At 45.3% G+C, this 18,653-nt stretch overlaps 1 protein-coding gene across 9 annotated transcripts in view; it reads left to right on the top strand.

The window, feature by feature from the left end:
- The first annotated feature begins 540 nt into the window (after positions 1 to 540).
- BCL11A (BCL11 transcription factor A) overlaps positions 541 to 18,653 on the top strand; it is a 101,775-nt gene continuing 83,662 nt past the window's right edge. For 4 of the 9 annotated variants that reach the window (XM_053588863.1, XM_053588858.1, XM_053588856.1 and 1 more), the window contains exons 1-2: positions 4,672 to 4,713; positions 9,295 to 9,624. In XM_053588863.1, the coding sequence (XP_053444838.1) occupies positions 9,396 to 9,624 (229 nt within the window). In that variant the 5' untranslated portion in view covers positions 4,672 to 4,713; positions 9,295 to 9,395. Of the gene's footprint in view, positions 2,428 to 4,671; positions 4,714 to 9,294; positions 9,625 to 18,653 lie in introns of those variants that run through there. The other 5 variants (XM_053588854.1, XM_053588853.1, XM_053588852.1 and 2 more) reach the window with 3 other exon arrangements.

Raw genomic sequence — 18,653 nt, 5'->3', positions numbered from 1 at the left:
ACGACGTAGGGAATGAACAGCCGCTTGCCGGCGAGGCTGCGAGATGGGTGAGCGTGTGGAAGCCCGGGGCACAGGCTTAAAACAAAGCCCCCCACTGGGTGGATGAATTTACGGAAACGACACCCCTTAGACTGAAGAGGGGGATGAGCCCACAGGGGTTGTGGAGTCGCTTGGAGGAAAGGGAAGGAAGGCTCCTCGATCTGCACACACACATCCACCTGCAGCTCAGGGTCTCGCGGGCCTCAGCGACCCGTCTCCACCCCGCACCCTCCGCACCTCCCTTGGACTTGAGTCCATTTTCCTCCCCCCGCCAGGCCCTTCTCGATTTGGAATCGGAGAGCGATCTCCCCGGCGGCGGCGGCTGCTGGGTGGTGCAAGCAGGAGGGAGTCTGGGAGGCGGGAGACGCCGGGGGACTTTACAGGCACGTTTCTGAATAAACTTTCCAATCGCAGGGGGTGCTGTTGCTGTACATTTTACGTAAAACTGAAAGTATCCCACGCCAGAGTGAAGCCCGCTTTTTGACAGCGGCAGCGCGCGCGTGTGTGCCTGTGTGCATTAAAGAGACAGGGGTTTATTTCCAACAGGTCTTCCCGAATTTCCAGGGAACGTTTGCAGAAAGGCGAGAGGGGGCAGTGAGCTTCCGGGTGTGCGCCTTGGCCGGGGCACCTGGGGAGCGCGGCGCTGACCCGGGGCGGTCATCTCACCACCTTGGCCTCCTGGCTACTCCTGCGAGCGTATCGCGCGCTTTCCATTCCCCATTTTCTCTTTCCCCGGGTAACAGCACAGGAACAGTTGTGCTTTGCCCGTAAGAAACATTTTTCTTTACACCCCTCTGTGCTTTTGCAGTTGCTTTGGAGTGGGAGGGGGTGTGTCCCTTCCTGGGATTTGGCTCGGGGACCTCCCACGGCACCAGGAGCACGTTCCCAGGGACTGGGACTCCCGGGACTGCCCGCGCTTTGTCCTCCGACCCTCAGCAGCTCCGAGAGGTGGACGCTACGGCGCCTCCCTCGCCCCGGCCCCCGGCGCTCCCCTCCCGGGGCTGGAACGGGCTCCGACTCTGGCTCTTCGTTCTTTATTCCTTGGCCTCTCTTTCTGCGACCCTTGGGAGCCGGGGATTCGGTGCTTCCAGTTGCATTCAGACCCAGCTGCTTATCGGGGCGCCCTGATCCCCTGTCTCTGGCTCGGCCTTGAGGGCGCCCTCCTGGCCCTCGGGCCCGGGCCTGCTACGCTTTCCTCCCCAGCCTCCTTCCAGGCCACCTGGGTTCCAGGAGGCCCGGGCATTGCCCTTCCGGACCCGAAACCCTCCAAACTTGGGCTAGATTCGGTTTCGCCGCGCGCTCCCTCCCACCTCCCCATGCCCACTGAGGAGCTGTAACTTGGAGGCTCAGCTCTCAACTTCGGGTGATTTTTCTTTGCTATCCTCTCCTCGGGCAAAGTTTCCTGAGCGCTGCCGCGGGCTCGGGTCTTTCAGTTCGGTCCCTGGCGTCTGCACGCGGGGAGCGAGCGCGGCGGCCGCAGGGAGGGGAAGTGGGTGTGCGCACAGAGGAGGGTGTCCGGGAGCAACTCTACCTGGCTTCCCTCCGCCCGCGCTTCCCCAACCCCGGACTGCAGGCTCTTGCAGCACTCTAGCTTTTTTTTCTTAAATAATCTTTCATTTTAGGGTCCGCGTGTCGGGGGGGGAGCAGGGCGCACGTCTTGCTCCCCCCCCGCCCTCTCCTTTCACCCCCGCGGCCCTTTTCTTCTCTCCCGGCCACACCACCGCCGCGGCGCTCGCTGCGGCCACTGGTGAGCCAGCGGCCCCAGCGCCCCCTCCCCTCCGCCCGCCCCTCCCCTGGGGGCAGCGTCTGGCGTCCGCGGAGCCCCCCGCCCGCACCTCCCCCGCCCCGCACTGGCCATTGGCTTGTCCTGGTCTCTTTTTCATGTCCAGCCCCTGATGTGTGTCCATTGGTGTGAGCTTCCCCTTCCCTCCTCCCCTTCTCTCCTGCTCGCCCTGCCCATGTTTTGTGTGTCTCTGTCCATCCAGACTCCTGACGTTCAAGTTCGCAGGGACGTCACGTCCGCACTTGAACTTGCAGCTCAGGGGGGCTTTTGCCATTTTTTTCATCTCTCTCTCTCTCTCTCTCCCTCTATCTCTCCTCTCTCTCTCTCTTTTTTTTTTGCTAAAAAAAAAAAAAGCCATGACGGCTCTCCCACAATTCATCTTCCCTGCGCCATCTTTGTATTATTTCTAATTTATTTTGGATGTCAAAAGGCACTGATGAAGATATTTTCTCTGGAGTCTCCTTCTTTCTAACCCAGCTCTCCCGATGTGAACCGAGCCGTCGTCCGCCCGCCGCCGCCGCCGCCGCCGCCGCCCGCCCCGCAGCCCACCATGTCTCGCCGCAAGCAAGGCAAACCCCAGCACTTAAGCAAACGGGAATTCTCGCGTAAGTAACCCAATAATAGTAATAATAATTATTAATAATCACGAGAGCGCGCAGGACGAGAGGCAAGAGCAAGGGGGAGAGAGGGGTGTGTGCATGCATTTTTAAATTTTTCACAAGAAAAACCTCCGAGAGTCGAGGCAAAAGAGTAAAAGGGGAGAAAAAAACCGTCATCCCATCTCAAACCACAGTCGTGTGTGCACTTTTGAGATAGCACGCACCTTTTAATTTTATTTAATTTTATAACGATTTGACTCCTCCTCTTTCCTCCTTTACGCCGCTTTATTTCTCTTTTCAGAAAGGAATGCAATAATCCCCCCTCCCCAGTTTTGCAAAATAATGAACAATGCTAAGGATGCGAACAACTCACAAGCAAACCTGGGGGTGGGAGCTGTTGGGGAAAGGGGGTTTGCGTCCACTCTCGGTAGGAAAGGGGGGGTGGGGGAGAGTGAGCTAAGTCTAAAAAACAATTCCCGGGGAGAAAGGAGGAGAGACTGGCCTTTGGACACCAGCGCGCTCCCGGTCAAGTGTGCACCGTGAGGAAAGTAGCCATCCCCACAATAGTGAGAAAGCGAGACTGTGGAAAGGTGCCCCCGGCGCTCCGGATTCTGCGGAGTCAGTAGAGTCAGGATAGGGGCCGCAGCGGCGGGGAGAGCCGGGTGACCGGGAAAGACCGGAGACACGGCCGGCGCTGCCGCCTTTTGTTCCGGCCCGAGGTGGGTGTTTGTCCCGCTGCCTTTTGTGACGGCTCCTCGCGCTTGCCCTCCCGCGCCGCCGCCGGGCAGGAGCGAGGGCCGGGGGAGGAGGCGGCCGTGGGCACGCGGGAGAGGGAGGAGGGAGCCCGGACCGCTACTGCCCGGCTTGGAGCTGCCCGCCCCTCCCGGCTGAGCCTTAGAGGTGGCGAGAAGACGTGCAAAAATAAAATAAAATAAAACAAGGCAAGAGAACATACACTTTCTTGCCCCAAAACAGAAGCCAAACGCTCTGCCAGTCCTTTTCTGCAACGCTCTTCTCTTTGACTCCCCACCCCCCCGCAAAAAAATCTCATCTCTAATCGAGAAAAAAATTTTACAATCACCACCTTCCCCCCAAACCCCTTCAGTTGCAAACTTAGGGCGCCGGCGGCACAGAGAAGGAGAGAGGAACTCCCTCCTCTTACTATTTTTTGGAAGATTTTCAAAAAAAGTGGAAGTGGATTTTGATTGGGAAAAATCTCGTGTCTGAATGTTTACAAGCACCGCGTGTGCGGGAGCCTCCTGCCAACAAACAGACTGAGGACCGAGCGCGGCGCGGCAGCCTGAGAGCAGGCGGTGGTGGCGGCCGGGCCTCGCTCGGGCCTCGCCGGACCTTGCCGCGCCCCAGCTCAGACCAGGATCGCCCACCCGGCGCCCACCGGCTACCCGCCGGGCACCGCTGCAGGCCACGCAGTGACTGTATTCCAGCCTGGCCCGCGGTCCCCATCCGCCCCCAGCACAATGCCCAGACCTCCTCCCGACCTCCCAGACGGAGAAATCTGCTGGGTGAAACTCGGCTTTACAAAACATTTTTATTTTGCAAAGCCACAGAAAAAGCGTGTTCTGCGCGCTCCCTCTCCTCCGCCCCAGGTGCTCTCTCAGATGTCTCTGGTCGACTGCTCAGGACAGCGGGGAGGTCACCACGTGCTTTCCCTGCCCCCTCCCACCGGGTCTGGTCCGCAGCCCGGATAGCCAGAGCGCAGCCAGGCCAGGAGTAGGGGGCAGGGGAGAAGCGTCTAAGAATATGAATTTTGGGGAAGCTGGATCCCGGGACCTTGCGCTCCCCACCTTTGGGTTCTTGTCATTACTCTGGGCCTGGCTTGGTCGGGGGTGCTTGTCTACACTAGGGGGGTGGCGGGGGTGGTGGTAGCTGTCTGCGGCTGAGTGCTTCTAGAAAGGCGGGCGGTAGGCACTTAGGAAAGTTTGGCAGTGAGGGCAAGAAAGGCATTAAGAGGGCCCGCACCCCATCCCATTTATGATTCTTATTTTAATTTTTGATGTAATTTTATTTAAAGGACCACCTATACTTGGTTCTCTTTTTTAAAAGGGGTGTGTGTCTGGGGGGGGGGGCGCACAGGGAATTGAATTTTTCACTGGGCCCTGGAACTTGTCATATACTTCGGAAGCTCCCCCGCCCTGGCACGTTGCGGGGCCCTCCCTCTCCCCACCCCCGCGCATCCCTCCCTCACGGCTCTCCCCCGCCCCCCACTCCCTCGGCCGCGCCGGATGCGGATCAGACGCGGCGCGAGGCGGTGTGAAGTTACGGCCCGGCCAGGTACCGGCGGGAAGGAAGGGCAGCCTTCGCAGGACTCGGGAAAGCCGGGTCCTTCTTCCAGAGGATGCAATGGGGGCTCAAAGGACTTACTGGGGCGCACAGTCCAGGCTGCTCCCTCGTACCCTTCCCCCTCTTGGGTCCATCCCAGGATACTCCCAAGCTGGGAGGGTTAGTCTCTTCTCAGTCCCGGTGTGGGCACTGGGTTAAAGGGCCAGTTTGGGAGAGGGTGCGGGGTGGGGTGGGGCGCTCTTTCTCTTAATTTTGTGGGTGCGCAGAGGGGGCGGAAGCCATTCCAGTCCTCAGGACCCCCCCTCCCCCTACCTGGGCCGAATAAACCATTCGGTCGCTAGGAGGCAGAACAAGATCAAGAAAGCTCAGCGAACTTGAACCTGTACCAGAGCCTCCCCCACCTCCTGCCCTGCGATTCTCGTCCGGGGAGGGACGAGCTTTGCAAGGGTGGGGGTGGGGGGCGAATGGTTAGGCAGAATTTCCTTTCTTTCCCCCATTACTCCTTATGTCTTTGTTCTTCATTTTGACTTTAAAAATGCTTCTGGCCAGGGCCGCGGGGAAGCGCCCGGGCGCGCTGCCGACACCCCGGTGCGCGAGCTGAGTAGACCTGCGCGCGCCGGGCGAGGAGTGGGGTGCAGTTTTCGCTTTCTTTCCGGGCGGGCATTTTTGGTAGCGAGGAACAGGGAGTGCGCGCTCTTGGGCTACAGGGCATGGTCAAAGGGAGGGATATGGCAAGTTTGCCCTTGGTCTCTAGGCTCACTTCTACCCTCTCATCCCCACGCAAAGCACAGCACAGACCTTAGTGGCCGTGGCGAGGTTGCCGGGCGGCTCTGCAGACTGACACCCCTTTCCCCACCTCCCGCGGCTTTCGCCTCGGAGCCCGGAATCACAACAATAGTAATAGTTATCATCATAATGATGTGGGCAAGCAGCGTCATTAATAATGAATAATCGCTGCCGCCGCTGTGCGCACACCCAGTGCCCAGAATTGCGGGGAAAACGTATTTGCAGAGATCTCCCACAGTAAAAAGTGTTAAGTGTGTGGACACGAAATGAATTTCAGGACCCGCGCTTGCAGAGTGTGAGGTGATAACGAGTCTGCACCAGGTTAACCAGTCGGGTTTTCCAGACCTCACGTCCGTTTTAATCAACTGTAGGGCTGGGAGAACCGTCACCCAGCGGCTGGGATGCAAGGGCGTGGAGGCAGCAGTCGGGGCCCCTGGCTGCCCGCTGCCCCTGGGCTCCGGGCCCCAAGGCCCAGCGGCCGCTGCTGCACGTGCTCGCAGCGAGCGCGGCGGAGCCTGCATCCTGCACGCTGCTCGCTTTGTGCCTCCGAGTCCCGGCGCCCAACTTCACTTTCTGCGCGGTCCACCCCTGCCGGGCCCCCTGCCCTGGGCCTGCAGCCCCCGGCTTCGCTTTTGTTTCTTTGCTTTTCCTCTCCGCATTTCAGTCTTCCTTTGCTTCTTTACCCTGTTAAGACAATCAAGGGGAAAGACTCGGAAAGCAAACTTGGAACACATCTCCCTTTATCCCTCTCCCCCTTCATCATCCTTAGCATTCCTTCTTCCCCCTGCTCCTTCCCAACATTTCTTCTAAAGGTTCTTTTCTCCTTAAATTTATTCTTTTGCAACTATAGAGAGAGCAAAGAGATCTCAGTCTGCCGCTGGAACGCTTAGACGTTCCTGGCTGCCTTGCTGTTTGAACGCAGAAGCATTTTATTTTCTGCTTCTTCCTCCCCTCGTAGAGAGAATTCACGGCTAATTATTATGATTATTTGCCCACTCCCTTCCACTTCAATCGAGGACTCCCTGCTTTGTAGCCGGAGTTTAGGCCTGAGCTTAGAAACGATGGTATTGTGGGGGAGAAGGAGGATGGAGTCGAAGGGGAGGGGGGGCTAAATGACTGAGGTTAGGAAGGTTTTTCGGAAAGAGGAATTTGCATTAAAATGCAGAGAAATTATCAGATGCCCAGAAAGGAAATGTTGATTGCCACCGAGAAAAGATGTCAATGCAAATCAGTAGACTATACCAAGAGAATTGTATTTTCATATTTTCTTTGTGTCCCATTTTGTCTGATTTTTAATGATATAGCAGCAATAATAAAAACACGTTTTGGTATTTCTCTGAACATCACTAGCCAAATGTTTTGTAAGGAGATGATGTTAAATGTATTTCATACATTAGGATATAATTCTTGTTAATTAGCAATAATTTACGTTAAGAGCATAGAAAATGTTGAGGTTACAGGTTTTATATCTGTACATTTGATCATCTTGTTATTTTCAAGAACTTTGCCTCCTATAAAATTAATTAGGTGAAATGTGGAGGTGTAATCAGCAACCTCTGAATTACCACTTCATTTCCTGGTTTTGATTGTAAATCAGTTCAGTCACTACATTTAGAAGACTTTAACCAAGTCTGTTTTGAACCGCATTACCTTTAACTGTTTGATACCTAGGAAATTATTTTATTTTGCTCCTAAATAATATTTCCACTTTCAGAAATGTGTCAAACCTTGGGAATTAAAAACAAAACAAAACAAAAAGACTCTTAACAGTGGAATTAAAAAAAAACTTTTTTTTTTTGCAAAGGTTCCATGTAGTATTAACTTTAATAAAATAATATACGTTTCTTGAGTCTTCCTTCTGTCTGGAAACCTCAGAACTTGTAGTTAATACTAAACAAAAAAGCCACATTTGTCAATGTGTACCTAAAATCCTTATTTCAAATAGCAGGGATATTGGCGAATGACTTCCCTGTTCAATTCAGTTCCTCACTTGGTCAAAATGAAAGCAAATGTAGGAGAAAAATGACATAAAGGCAGAAGCACTCCTGTTTGTCTCCTTTTATTTGGAAAGTATGCATGTGTAGTCTGTGTTTATCTTTTAGCCAGTATGTTGGGCAAAGAAACATAAATGCTCACTTTACTGTCTGTATTAGTAGAAATATGACCTTCATATTCCTGTGGTGACCTTATGTTAAATTAGAAGGAGTACCAGAGGCTAGAAATTATGACATGTCCTACTTGAGCACAGGTGCAGCTAGGCAGGGCTCTCTCAATATTATTTCACCTAGCACATCTGGGAGTTACTCTAGATCTTCCCCCTCAATATTCAGCCTGGGTAGGGTTGAAATAAATTTAACCTGAGTTCACTGGATTTTTGCACTTTATCAAAATCTGTTCCAATATTCTACACTCAAATTAAAATCTATTTTTTGATTCTCTGTGGCTTTAAGTTCATTAAATGTGAAATTGGCAGCTTGCTAAAGAAGGTCAGACTGATTAACTGTTTAAGACTTGTACATTTTCTGCTTCAGTTTTATTAACTGGCAGCATCCTGGATATGTTTTGTATTTTGTGATTTTTTTTTTTTTTTTGATAAAGCAAGAATAAGATTTCTTGAGTAGAGACTTACCAATTCTCTTTTCTTCTTTGGAAGGTTAAAAATATGATAGAAGCTAGGCAAATAGATGCTGGAGTATTTTGGTGCAAAGTTGAAAAAAAAAAAAGGAAACAGGAAAAAAGACATGTCTACCTTGTTATAGCATCGGCTAGTGATTATGTGTGCAGAAATAGTCTCATAATGAAGCATTTTGGAGCTCATTCAGAAAATTAGTCAACTTTGACAACATTAGGCGAAGTATTTCAAGTCTGAAGAAAGGACTTCTTAGCCTTGTTCTGAAATGTGGTGTTTGCTTGACCATTCTGATTTTTGTGTCATGGATGCTACCATGTGCAAATGAGTTTAGAATATTTTAGGCATTCCTTTTTTCAGCATAGAAAAATGACTAATTGGCTTATTTTCTTAAGTACTCAGAAGTATCCCATTTAGCTGATGTGTCTGAGAAGAATTGCCAGTGAATTTGGTGTTTCTTTGATTTTGTGGCAGTGTTGAGAGTGAGATCAGAAGGGTTCTTGGCAGTACGAATTATGCTGTGTTATGATTATTATTTAGATCCATTTCCTAGGTGAATGTAGTCGTTTTCTTATTACGGCAGTATAAATGTGGCACATTTTTTGTGTGATGTAGTAGCTTTCTAATTTATGAATCCATGCTTGTATATTTAGGAGTATATACATTCACACACAAAGGGGGTGTGTGTTTATTCACCTCTCTTTTTTGTTCTTTGGCACAATAGACAACTTAGTGTACAGGAAAAAAGAAACAAATTTGGTTGTGATCGTGTTTTTACCAGTTTTTCTTATGTTATTATTTAAGCTTTTTTTTAATGTCCCTGTGTTAACTATTTATTTAAGTCACATTCTTTCTAAACTTATAGACCATACACATTTGTTGTGTGTGTGTGTAGGGGGTGTTTTCTCTGGAGTTATGCAAGTAAGACTGTTTTCTTTAAATACGTGATGATTTGCCTCATTAGTAATTGTGCTTTCTTGTTGATAACCTCCACATCCTTGTACATTTGTATGCTCATGTTTTCTGGATATTATATAGAAAAGCCTAGAAACACTTTATATAATGTGGTGGGATGGGATGGGGTTGAGAATGTGTTTTTCCTCTTTTCTCTCCTCTCTGACACTCTAATAATTGTGCTTTTGTTTCTCCAACCACAGCCGAACCTCTTGAAGCCATTCTTACAGATGATGAACCAGACCACGGTCCATTGGGAGCTCCAGAAGGGGACCACGACCTCCTCACCTGTGGGCAGTGCCAGATGAACTTCCCATTGGGGGACATTCTTATTTTTATCGAGCACAAACGGAAACAATGCAATGGCAGCCTCTGCTTAGAAAAAGCTGTGGATAAGCCACCTTCCCCTTCACCAATCGAGATGAAAAAAGCATCCAATCCTGTGGAGGTTGGCATCCAGGTCACGCCAGAGGATGACGATTGTTTATCAACGTCATCTAGAGGAATTTGCCCCAAACAAGAACACATAGCAGGTAAATGAGAAGCAAGGAGAAAAGCTGTTTGCATGTTTTCTTTTCATTTTCAGAGGTGCTGTAGCCAAGCAGGAAGGAGTGGTGAAGTGCTTTCTATATTTCTCTCCACGTGACTGTCCGTGACAGCCCTGTAATGTTAAAATAATCATTCCTATTGCTTATGTCCAGCACACAGGAAAATATTTTCCACCTCACTAAGTCAGATGTAGGCAGAATAGGTACACACACCTGACACCCTCTCTCTGGATCTGCTGATTCTGAATTTCTTTTCTTCTCCCTCTTGGCCTTTTCAATTTAAAGTGTTGAACCTTACTCTACCTAGTCCAGTTTCCAATGTCCATTTGCAGCATTGGTGACATGTCAGGTGCACCGCGGCCATATAGACATTTGTAGTTCAGCCAGGGACCTGCTTGGCTCAGAATACCTGGTCAGGCCCTCCTAGGGGTGTAGTTAGTTCCCATGCTTCCCTGAAGTAGGGTGGGCTGGCAGGGCAGTTGGGAGGAGGTGGAAAGAGTTAACTGAGCTTCAGGGCTAGACTTGGATCCATATTGGCTGTCAGCCTGTATGGGGCTGTAATTAAACACAGCCCTGTGGTGGGATGACTCTGTGACCTTGACTTTAAGATGCCATTTTCGACTGGCCAGGCCAGAGTAGAGAGGGCAGTTGCTGAAGCGCACAGACATGCTTACTCGAAAAGTTTAAGGGCATGTTGGAAATTTCAAAAGGTTGGTTTGACAGGAACGGCTGCTCCTTGCAGCCTGCCTCCTCAGCTAAATGATAAATGCTTCTCTGTGCTCTCTCTTGTCTCTGATGTGGTTTTGACAGATGTATCTTGATTTTGTTTGTGGTTTACACAGCCACATGTCACCCTTACAAATGTCCAGTCCAGACTCCACTGTTTCTCTTAAAACACAATCTAAAAATTTTCTTGAAAAAATAAATGCACATATGCAGCAGCTCTCCCTCCTTCAGTTGATTTTAGCAGGGAGGTAGCTTAGGTGTGTGGGTCTCTCTGCAGCTCAAGGGAAAAGGAATTAAAGGCCAATTGAGGGACCTAAGTTCCCTACTCTGTATTGTAAATAGCAACACTATGTAGTGACCCTCAAACGATTTTTTTGATTTAGCACATTAGACAAAGTAAATCCAGATTCTGTGATGTCCAAAACACCATGCCTATAGGTAGATTGCTTTCTTCTACCCCTACACCCCAAAAGACAGCTTTGTTCAGTTTTAGGAAAGGTACTGCAAACTGTCAATTGATGCATTGGAACCTGTCTCTCCAACCTAGTTTGACCACAGAGTTGAACCATAATAGGTCAGTGGTCCTGGGGGGATTAAATGTCATATTATTTCTCCTCTCCCCCTCTGGAATTTGATCATTAAAATCAAACATGGCATTTTCTTTCTTTTTTTAATGCTTTCTGTAATAGCACTCAGATACTTTAGTGAAATGAGAAATCTGCTATCAGGGAAGCTTCATTTACAAAGTATTTTTCTTGAATCTACCACATTTAGTTTATGTGACATGTAGGTTAAGATTTTATCTCCCCCACCCCACAGTAGGATATGGCAGTGACCATTTCCATGTGCTGTCTTGTGACTGGAAGGAAAATGAACAGAAGTGTAAGGCATGATTAATGAAGCAAGAGCAGGCGGAAGGGGATTTGTCGTCTTCGGAGATCCAAAGCCTTGCTAAATCACCAAATATGGAGTAACACTTGCGTGATGTAACATCGTATTTACATATCGAGCTGCTCGTTTAAAAGACAAAACACAGTATCTGTCAAGCAAGAATTAAAACCACACTTCTTACCGAGGTCCCAAATAGGTTATTCAGTCTCAGATTAACCAGCTTGAAAATTCTGTGCCTCTGTGCTTAGAGGAGGAATCTAAAAGCTGAGAGAGGGGATGCCTTTTATATAGTTAAGGCTTTTTACTGTTGCAGTTCTGGGGCTACATCGGGAAAGAAAAGATTTTTGCCCTGGTTGGCCTAAAGGTTCTATTTTAATTTTTTTAAAGAACTAGTATAATAGCAGAACCTAGAGGAAACCCTTCCCCCCAAACAATCCACCCAAATTTAAAATACATTTTATAGGGTTAAAACTAAATAATTTCACTGAGATGAAAAGCTATTTAAGGTGTCTAACATATTCAATGGGCGCACCAGCGCTGTGACCCAGGTGAGGTAAACCTTTTATGCACGAGTAATTACCAAGTCTTGATTCCTTTCATTGTGTTTAATCACCTGTTCCCACCCTGGAATTGGGTGAACATAAATAATGTGGTCACATCTTAAAGCGAGATGTCAGTAACTAGACTCATGATTTCTCATAATTCACAGTAATGAATTAAGAGTTTCCCATGGTGAAATTAACATTCTACCATTGCACATAAATTGTGATGCTCTGGCCCTCAGGTGCTCCTGAAGCAAAGTTCTGGGAGATGGCTCTGTATCCCTAGCTCATTTCTCTAAAGCGTGTCTCCGCAATTTCAAGTCAGCTTTTCTTTTTATGAGGAGGAAGGAAACAATAACAGTAATCATTCAGTAGATATTTGAATTGTGTTGCGAAAAAGACAGGAGAAGCAATGCTTTATGTTAGGAAAGAGATATAGTGATGAATCTCTAGAATATGTTTGGCAATCACATAAAAGGTAGTCATTTAAGCGGGCTGGGGAGGAAAGGCTTTATTAAAGAGATGTAAGTTGGATTTGAGTTCAGTGTGTGCCTATGCCATTTTATAGGCAGGAAGCAAGAATAAAACAGTGACAGATCTTCCTCCTTAGATAAATAAAGCTTAAAATTCAGGACTGAAAGATAGGAGAATAAGGTAGAGTTCTTTAAATCTTCAGGAAAATAGCATTTTGCATTTTGATTGTACACAGGCCTCTCCAAGCTGAGTATTTTTTTAGAGAGGATGCTTCTTACTTGGTGAATGGCTGGGTATGTCCTCCTCCCATTCATCCACGTACACATGGTAGCTATGCACACAGACGTTGACTGGGTTGCTTTTTTCATTTTATTCAAATACTCAAAATGTGTGTGACTGTGATCCATTGAGACTACTGAAATAGTATTAATTTAACTGGAAATTAGCAGCTTATATTGTGTAGGCCCAGTTCATCATTTATGTGTTGAAATATCCACCATCAGATATCAGGAGCCTTTGACTGGCAGTCAGAGCTTTCAATAGGGGTTTTGTTTTGTTTCATATTTTATGATGGGGGAACTATTCATCAAAGATTAGTGAATGTAAAACTTCCATTCCCTTAAAGAAAAGGCCAAAAATATCCCCATAGTGTCAGATTTGAGGTTTTGGCTTATTATACATAGGGATATTTAAATCAGGGTTGGGCTATCATAAAGTTAGCTTTTTCTGAGAATGGGAAAAATATGACAAGTCCTATAAAATGTAATAATGTCTGCTACTATTGATATATCACATTTTTTTCTCCTTAAAATCATGAACCTAGATATTTTTATCAGGATATTTAAAGTTATTTGCCTAGACAGTAAAGCTGATATTTAGATAATGATATGTAAGACAGATACTCTAATGAAGGGGAAATACTAATTCAAAATGGAAATACCTTAGCATGTTACTTAAATCAAGTACAAGATACATGTTTTTCAGAATATAGAAAATCAACTTGCCTTTTATATTTGTACCCATTCTAATTCTTTCCTGGCTCAGACTGAACTGAAGGATGTATTTGTATACTTTACGGTGTATTTGTAAATGAGACTATAAATTACAGTATTTCATTATGACTACTTATTTTTCATTTCTCTTTATTTGTGTGATTCTGAATAAAAACTTCTGACCTCTGAAGTGAATTTCGAGCATGGCAGCTAAAACAAAAAATACCACCACCCCAAAACCAATATCCTGGTCAACATTTATTTGCCTTCAGAATCCAGAGAGTAGAGAATATTATTTCCTAATAAATATCTAGGATTTTCATAGATATGTTTGTGAGGCTACTATCCAAAGACTCAACGTTCATGAAACTGGGAGAGCCCTATATACAAGCTGTATTTGTAAATAAGACAGAGAAAGGTTGTGAACTGGCAGCTTGGATGTTTTGTCAAAGTACAATGTCAGAGAAACTCTTTCTAAGACAAATTGTAAATAGAACTGTCACAGTGATTGCATGATTGAGCCACAGAAGTGTCCTACAATTGTTGGCATTGTCAGAGGACTTTTGAAAGCTTAATTAAACACAGTGGCCGGCATGGCTGCTAAATTTACTTCAGAAAGCCAAAGGGAAAAAAAAATCTAAAATGTAGCAGATCCCAAAGATCCCAAAGTTCTTCAGACATTCTCCTTTTGGTGACACAGAAAAGATGCATTGTGCGTTTTCCTGGTCGTCTTTTATAAATAATAGTTTTGAGAATAGGTCCACGTGATATGAAGATCATCCTGTGTGTGATGTGGAGATTGTGTTAGTTTTTCTGTCTCCTGCTGTTACAGACAGTTAATGTAAAAATGGCCTTTTATTGGAAACACAAATATGTATTCACTTCAAGAACAGGAGCAGAGGGGGACAAAGTTTCCCTTCCATTCTCTGTGTTTATTCTGTGGATGCTTATAAAAACAGTGCTGTAATTTCTTAAATCACCCCATTCCTTGTTGTGTTGCAAGTTGCGCCTTTTACTATAAAGAATCTGAAATATGTTTTACACACCGTTCTCCTAGTGAATGTGGCATTTAATTGTGGAGCTGTACATGGTCTGGAAAATGCAACTGGGTGTAGAAACGGGCAGGCCGGGTCAGGACAGGCAACCTTCAGCTCAGGGAAGAGGCGAGTTGGATGCATATTAATGGCACATTCTGGAGTCCTGGAAAATCATTAATTTCACACTGCAGCCTCCATAGAGTTTGGCTAGTGTGGGAGTACTAAATTGGGGTGCATAACAAACGTGAATCCTAGGCAATTTCAGATTTTCATGATTTCTTAATGGGAGTGTTTATTAAAGAAGAATAGGGAAATGGTGGCTTTCCACATAGTCAGTGAGAAAGGAAGAAAGTTTATGGCTTTCCTTTGGGGGAAAATATTAAATTTAACTGAAGTAGAAAGCACTGCCAGGGAGATGCACCGAGATTGCGTCACTTGCTGTTAATTTAATGTACTTTACTTGGTCTGTTCACACCCTTTATTGCACAAAGAAATCATTTGACAAAATTTACCCTAAGCCCAAGTCTGTTTTTACATACAGTAGTACCAGCTTTGTGTAATAAAAAGCACTTAGCATCAAGCTGGACCCAGCCTGGCACCTTGCCACTTTTTTAGCATGAGATTTAATCACCAAGGATCTTTAGTACCTTTCTGCTTGTTCAGATTTCATTTGGGTCATGGCTATGTCAGCAGTGTTGTTATTTCAAAGATTAAAAAAAAAAAGATTCTAACTTAGAGCCCACTTTTGACATTATTTCAAATCAAGCAGGTTTTTATGTCATGTGCCAATTTGGAGAACATTAATAAAGTACATAAAATATGTTCAGACTATATAATTTAATGGATAATGACGAATATTTTTATTTGTAATACAATTAGGAAATTGACCATCATTGTATCCCTCCCTCCTTCTTTACCTGAACCCAGGTAAATAAGCATCCTTAAACAGCGTTTCCCCTTTACTAACAGGGTAGAGAACACTGGCCAAAATCAGTAAATTTACCTTTGTAATTTGCCACATAGTTTTTATGACATGACCTAATTAATTTGAGCATGAACCATATTATTGCTACTGGAGTCATTTTCTGTCACAAACTTAATTTCCAGGAAATGTAACCTGACAAATAAGAATTCTTTAGCTCTCTACATGTGCTCCTAGAAACCAAAGACAAATTTAAAATAATAATAATATAAAAATGCCAGCATTATTAAAGCCAGTATGCTTGATGCCAAACTCAATTTGAAGCCAGTAAACATCCAGACTGTATTTCTAATCAGTTCGAGAATGTAACGTATTCCACATTGGGTTCACTGGAATTTGTCTCCCTTCTTTTTACTGGCCAGCTGCACTCCCTATGCATTTTTAAAACATTTCAGCAGAGGCTTTTGCTGTTCTTAGCAGGGTTAGTAACTTGGGGTCTATTTCTGAGCTCATTCGTCATTCTGCGATGGCATTGAGTTAGGTTGGCAAGGGAAGGATTTGAGGCATGGGGGGTGGTGAGGTCCCTTCTATTCCAGCAGGGAATAAGTGAGCTTCATTTGCCTTTACAATAGGCGCACAGTTACTGCACCTTGGAGGAGCTCTCAGGTGCTGCTCAGATGGGCGCATGTAAATGCCCTGTCAGACGCGGAGCCGGAATATTAATGCTTCTTCCACCACCGCACCGTAATAAAGCTGTACACAGCAAGCTTAATATGCAGCTAGTCTGGGGAATTGTATAAACTTAGATAGCCCAGTGTGAAAGACAGCAATGGAAAAATGCTCAATATGCCACAGTTCCCATTCCTGTCCTTCTTTCATCCAGGGCAAAATGAAAACATCATCCTTTCCTCCTCTTGGACTTGTCTCCCCAACTCTGCCACCTCCCAATCCCCACCACCAGAATTTTTTGCATGTGCTGGTATGGAGAAACGCAACCTAATTTGTTTCATATGGTTAATTATAGGCGTTTGAATGTTTAAAATTTTAAATAGCCACAGTTCCAGCTTTTCCTGTTAAAAGTATGTGATTTGAACAAAGGGAATACAGTGTAAATATTTGTGGTGATTTGCAACACCCCTCTTTCCCCATTAAACACACACACGCATGCACACATGCACATACACACACACTCACTGACATTCAGCTTAAATCTAATGCTGACTAAAGGCACTTTTCTGTACCTTCATTTGTACCTTTTTTAAAAAAACCAATTCTCAACTGGAACTCCATTAAAATATTTTACCATCATATTTTTGAGCCCATGTTGTTGCTTGAGGTTTTAAGATTTTTATAATGTGTTCATTTAACAGAATCAACAGCTGTCAGAACCAGTTGTGGTGGATCCACAAAAAACGTATAAAGAAAAATACATGTTTCCTGAAACAAAACACTTGGCAAAATAAGCTGCCAAGAATTGGCAAATTAGAAGTTTGCAGACTGGGAACCAAAGTGTTTCATCTCCTGGTTCACCCTGGAGACTGCTCTGAGCAGATCTGATGCAATGCTGCTGGAAAGCTTACCTGGGCAGGTTGCTCCTGTAAGGCGGAGAGCCGTGCACAGTGGACGTGTGCACCAGAGGAGGCTGGGCCCCCACTCCCTTCCTTTTCTGCCCTCCCTTTTTCTTTTTGATCTCTTTTGATAGATAAAATACCACCTTCTCAGAGTGCTAAACAACAAATTATACCCAAGCAAAGGTGAGATGATCAGGCTTAAACTTCCTGTAAAAGAGGCAAGAAGGCGCTTGCACACACCCTTTTCCAGATAGGGTTGGCAGCCTGTTATTCAGAACTGAATCGGTCTCCACCAGGGAATTCCCAGTGGGAACCTGGAGCAGGTATGTTGATGAAGGGGATACCTGGGGACCTTTGGTCACTCACAATGACTTTTTGTTTGTATCCTCACTGTTGTTAGCATTGGCGCTGAACAATTACACCTACAATTTGATCTTAGTCTTAGATAGAGGCCAATCCACTGATTAAAAACTCCCATTAAAATGAAGAATGGAATTATTGTGGACCCTGCAAAGGTGCTTTTGAAAATAACACTGGTGCTGCTGTGTACCCACCTCCATTTTCTATTTTGTTTGAACTTTCTGAAAAAACACGAGGAAGCTTCCTGCTAAGCATCAGAGCATTTAAATTTATATCTATCAGTTGTTCACTTTCTTGATACGTAATGATGCATAAAAAAAAACTCAAAAAAATCACATCTGTTAATTTTTAGGGAAATAAGGTGTAGCTTAGATTCTGATGTTAGTTGGAACGTAAAGCACTTATGTGCTAAGTCTCATCTTTCTCATCTTAGACGTTTGAGATGTTTTAAGTATGAAGTTTCTTTTTGGTCAGTAAATCCCCCCCAAACAGAAAGCAAATCTCAAAAATCCCCCCCAAACCAAACGTAAAGCATTTTCCTTCACCAACTCAAGGTATACCTTGATTTCATGATTTATTTGCATTTAGGGGGAAGCAAGTTACTGCCTATTTTAACTCCCTAAGATCCTTTGAGTTCCCAGTTAAAACAATGCATCAAACAATTTTAAATCTTAAATCCCATGAGTTTCCTTCTCCTACTCCATCCCACCCTAAGATTTAAAAAAAAAAATTATTCCTTTACATTTAAAAGTGAACATTGGCTACTGAAGAATGATTTAAAGGCTGAAAAAAATTTTAATAATAAATTGTAACCTTCTCATGTTATGTTTTTGTTATGTTAAGGGGAAAAATCAATAAGGAAAAATTTAATTCTGATAAAGATACTCTTGGATCTTTGAAAACAACTGCTGTCCTTTTAACTAAAACATTTGAGCAGCTTCAAAGACTATGTATTTCTTCTGATCTTGGAGCTGTGTGACTGGTAGCAAGAAAGAAAAAAAAATCTTATTCTACATACAAGTGGATTGCTTAACAAGTCAGCACAGACACGTACTTGTTTGTACAATAGAGATAAAAATTCCTGTATAAAAATAATTCAGCTGCTGACAGCAGGCATTGTTGTCGGACCTGTCTTGTGTGCTTGTCCCAGCTCTGGGCCCCCCTCCCCTCCTATCTGCTTGGGGCAGCCTGCTGCCTGCACACTCCTGACCAGAAGTTAATCGCTATATATTAAATATATAGGTATTATATTTAAAGAGGGCTATCTCAAGCTTTCCTATATGCCTTCCACTTTACTTTCTGATGTGATTGTGGCATTGCCAGCAGGGGGGTGGCAGGCAAAAACGCTCTAATAGGGAAAATCACTTGAAGGCAGTTAGAGGAAATTTGGCCTTCAAGTCCCATTTGCTCGGCAGTGTAGCATCGGTTTCTAAACTTTTGTTTTTAATCTAATTCTGATTTACCCTGTCACATCCCATATCAACCCTCATTGAACTCTA

This window comes from Nycticebus coucang, chromosome 4 (genome assembly GCF_027406575.1).
Source record: "Nycticebus coucang isolate mNycCou1 chromosome 4, mNycCou1.pri, whole genome shotgun sequence".
NCBI lineage: Eukaryota > Metazoa > Chordata > Mammalia > Primates > Lorisidae > Nycticebus > Nycticebus coucang.
Note: the sequence above shows the minus strand (reverse complement) of the source record. Positions and strands in the feature narration are given on the sequence as shown.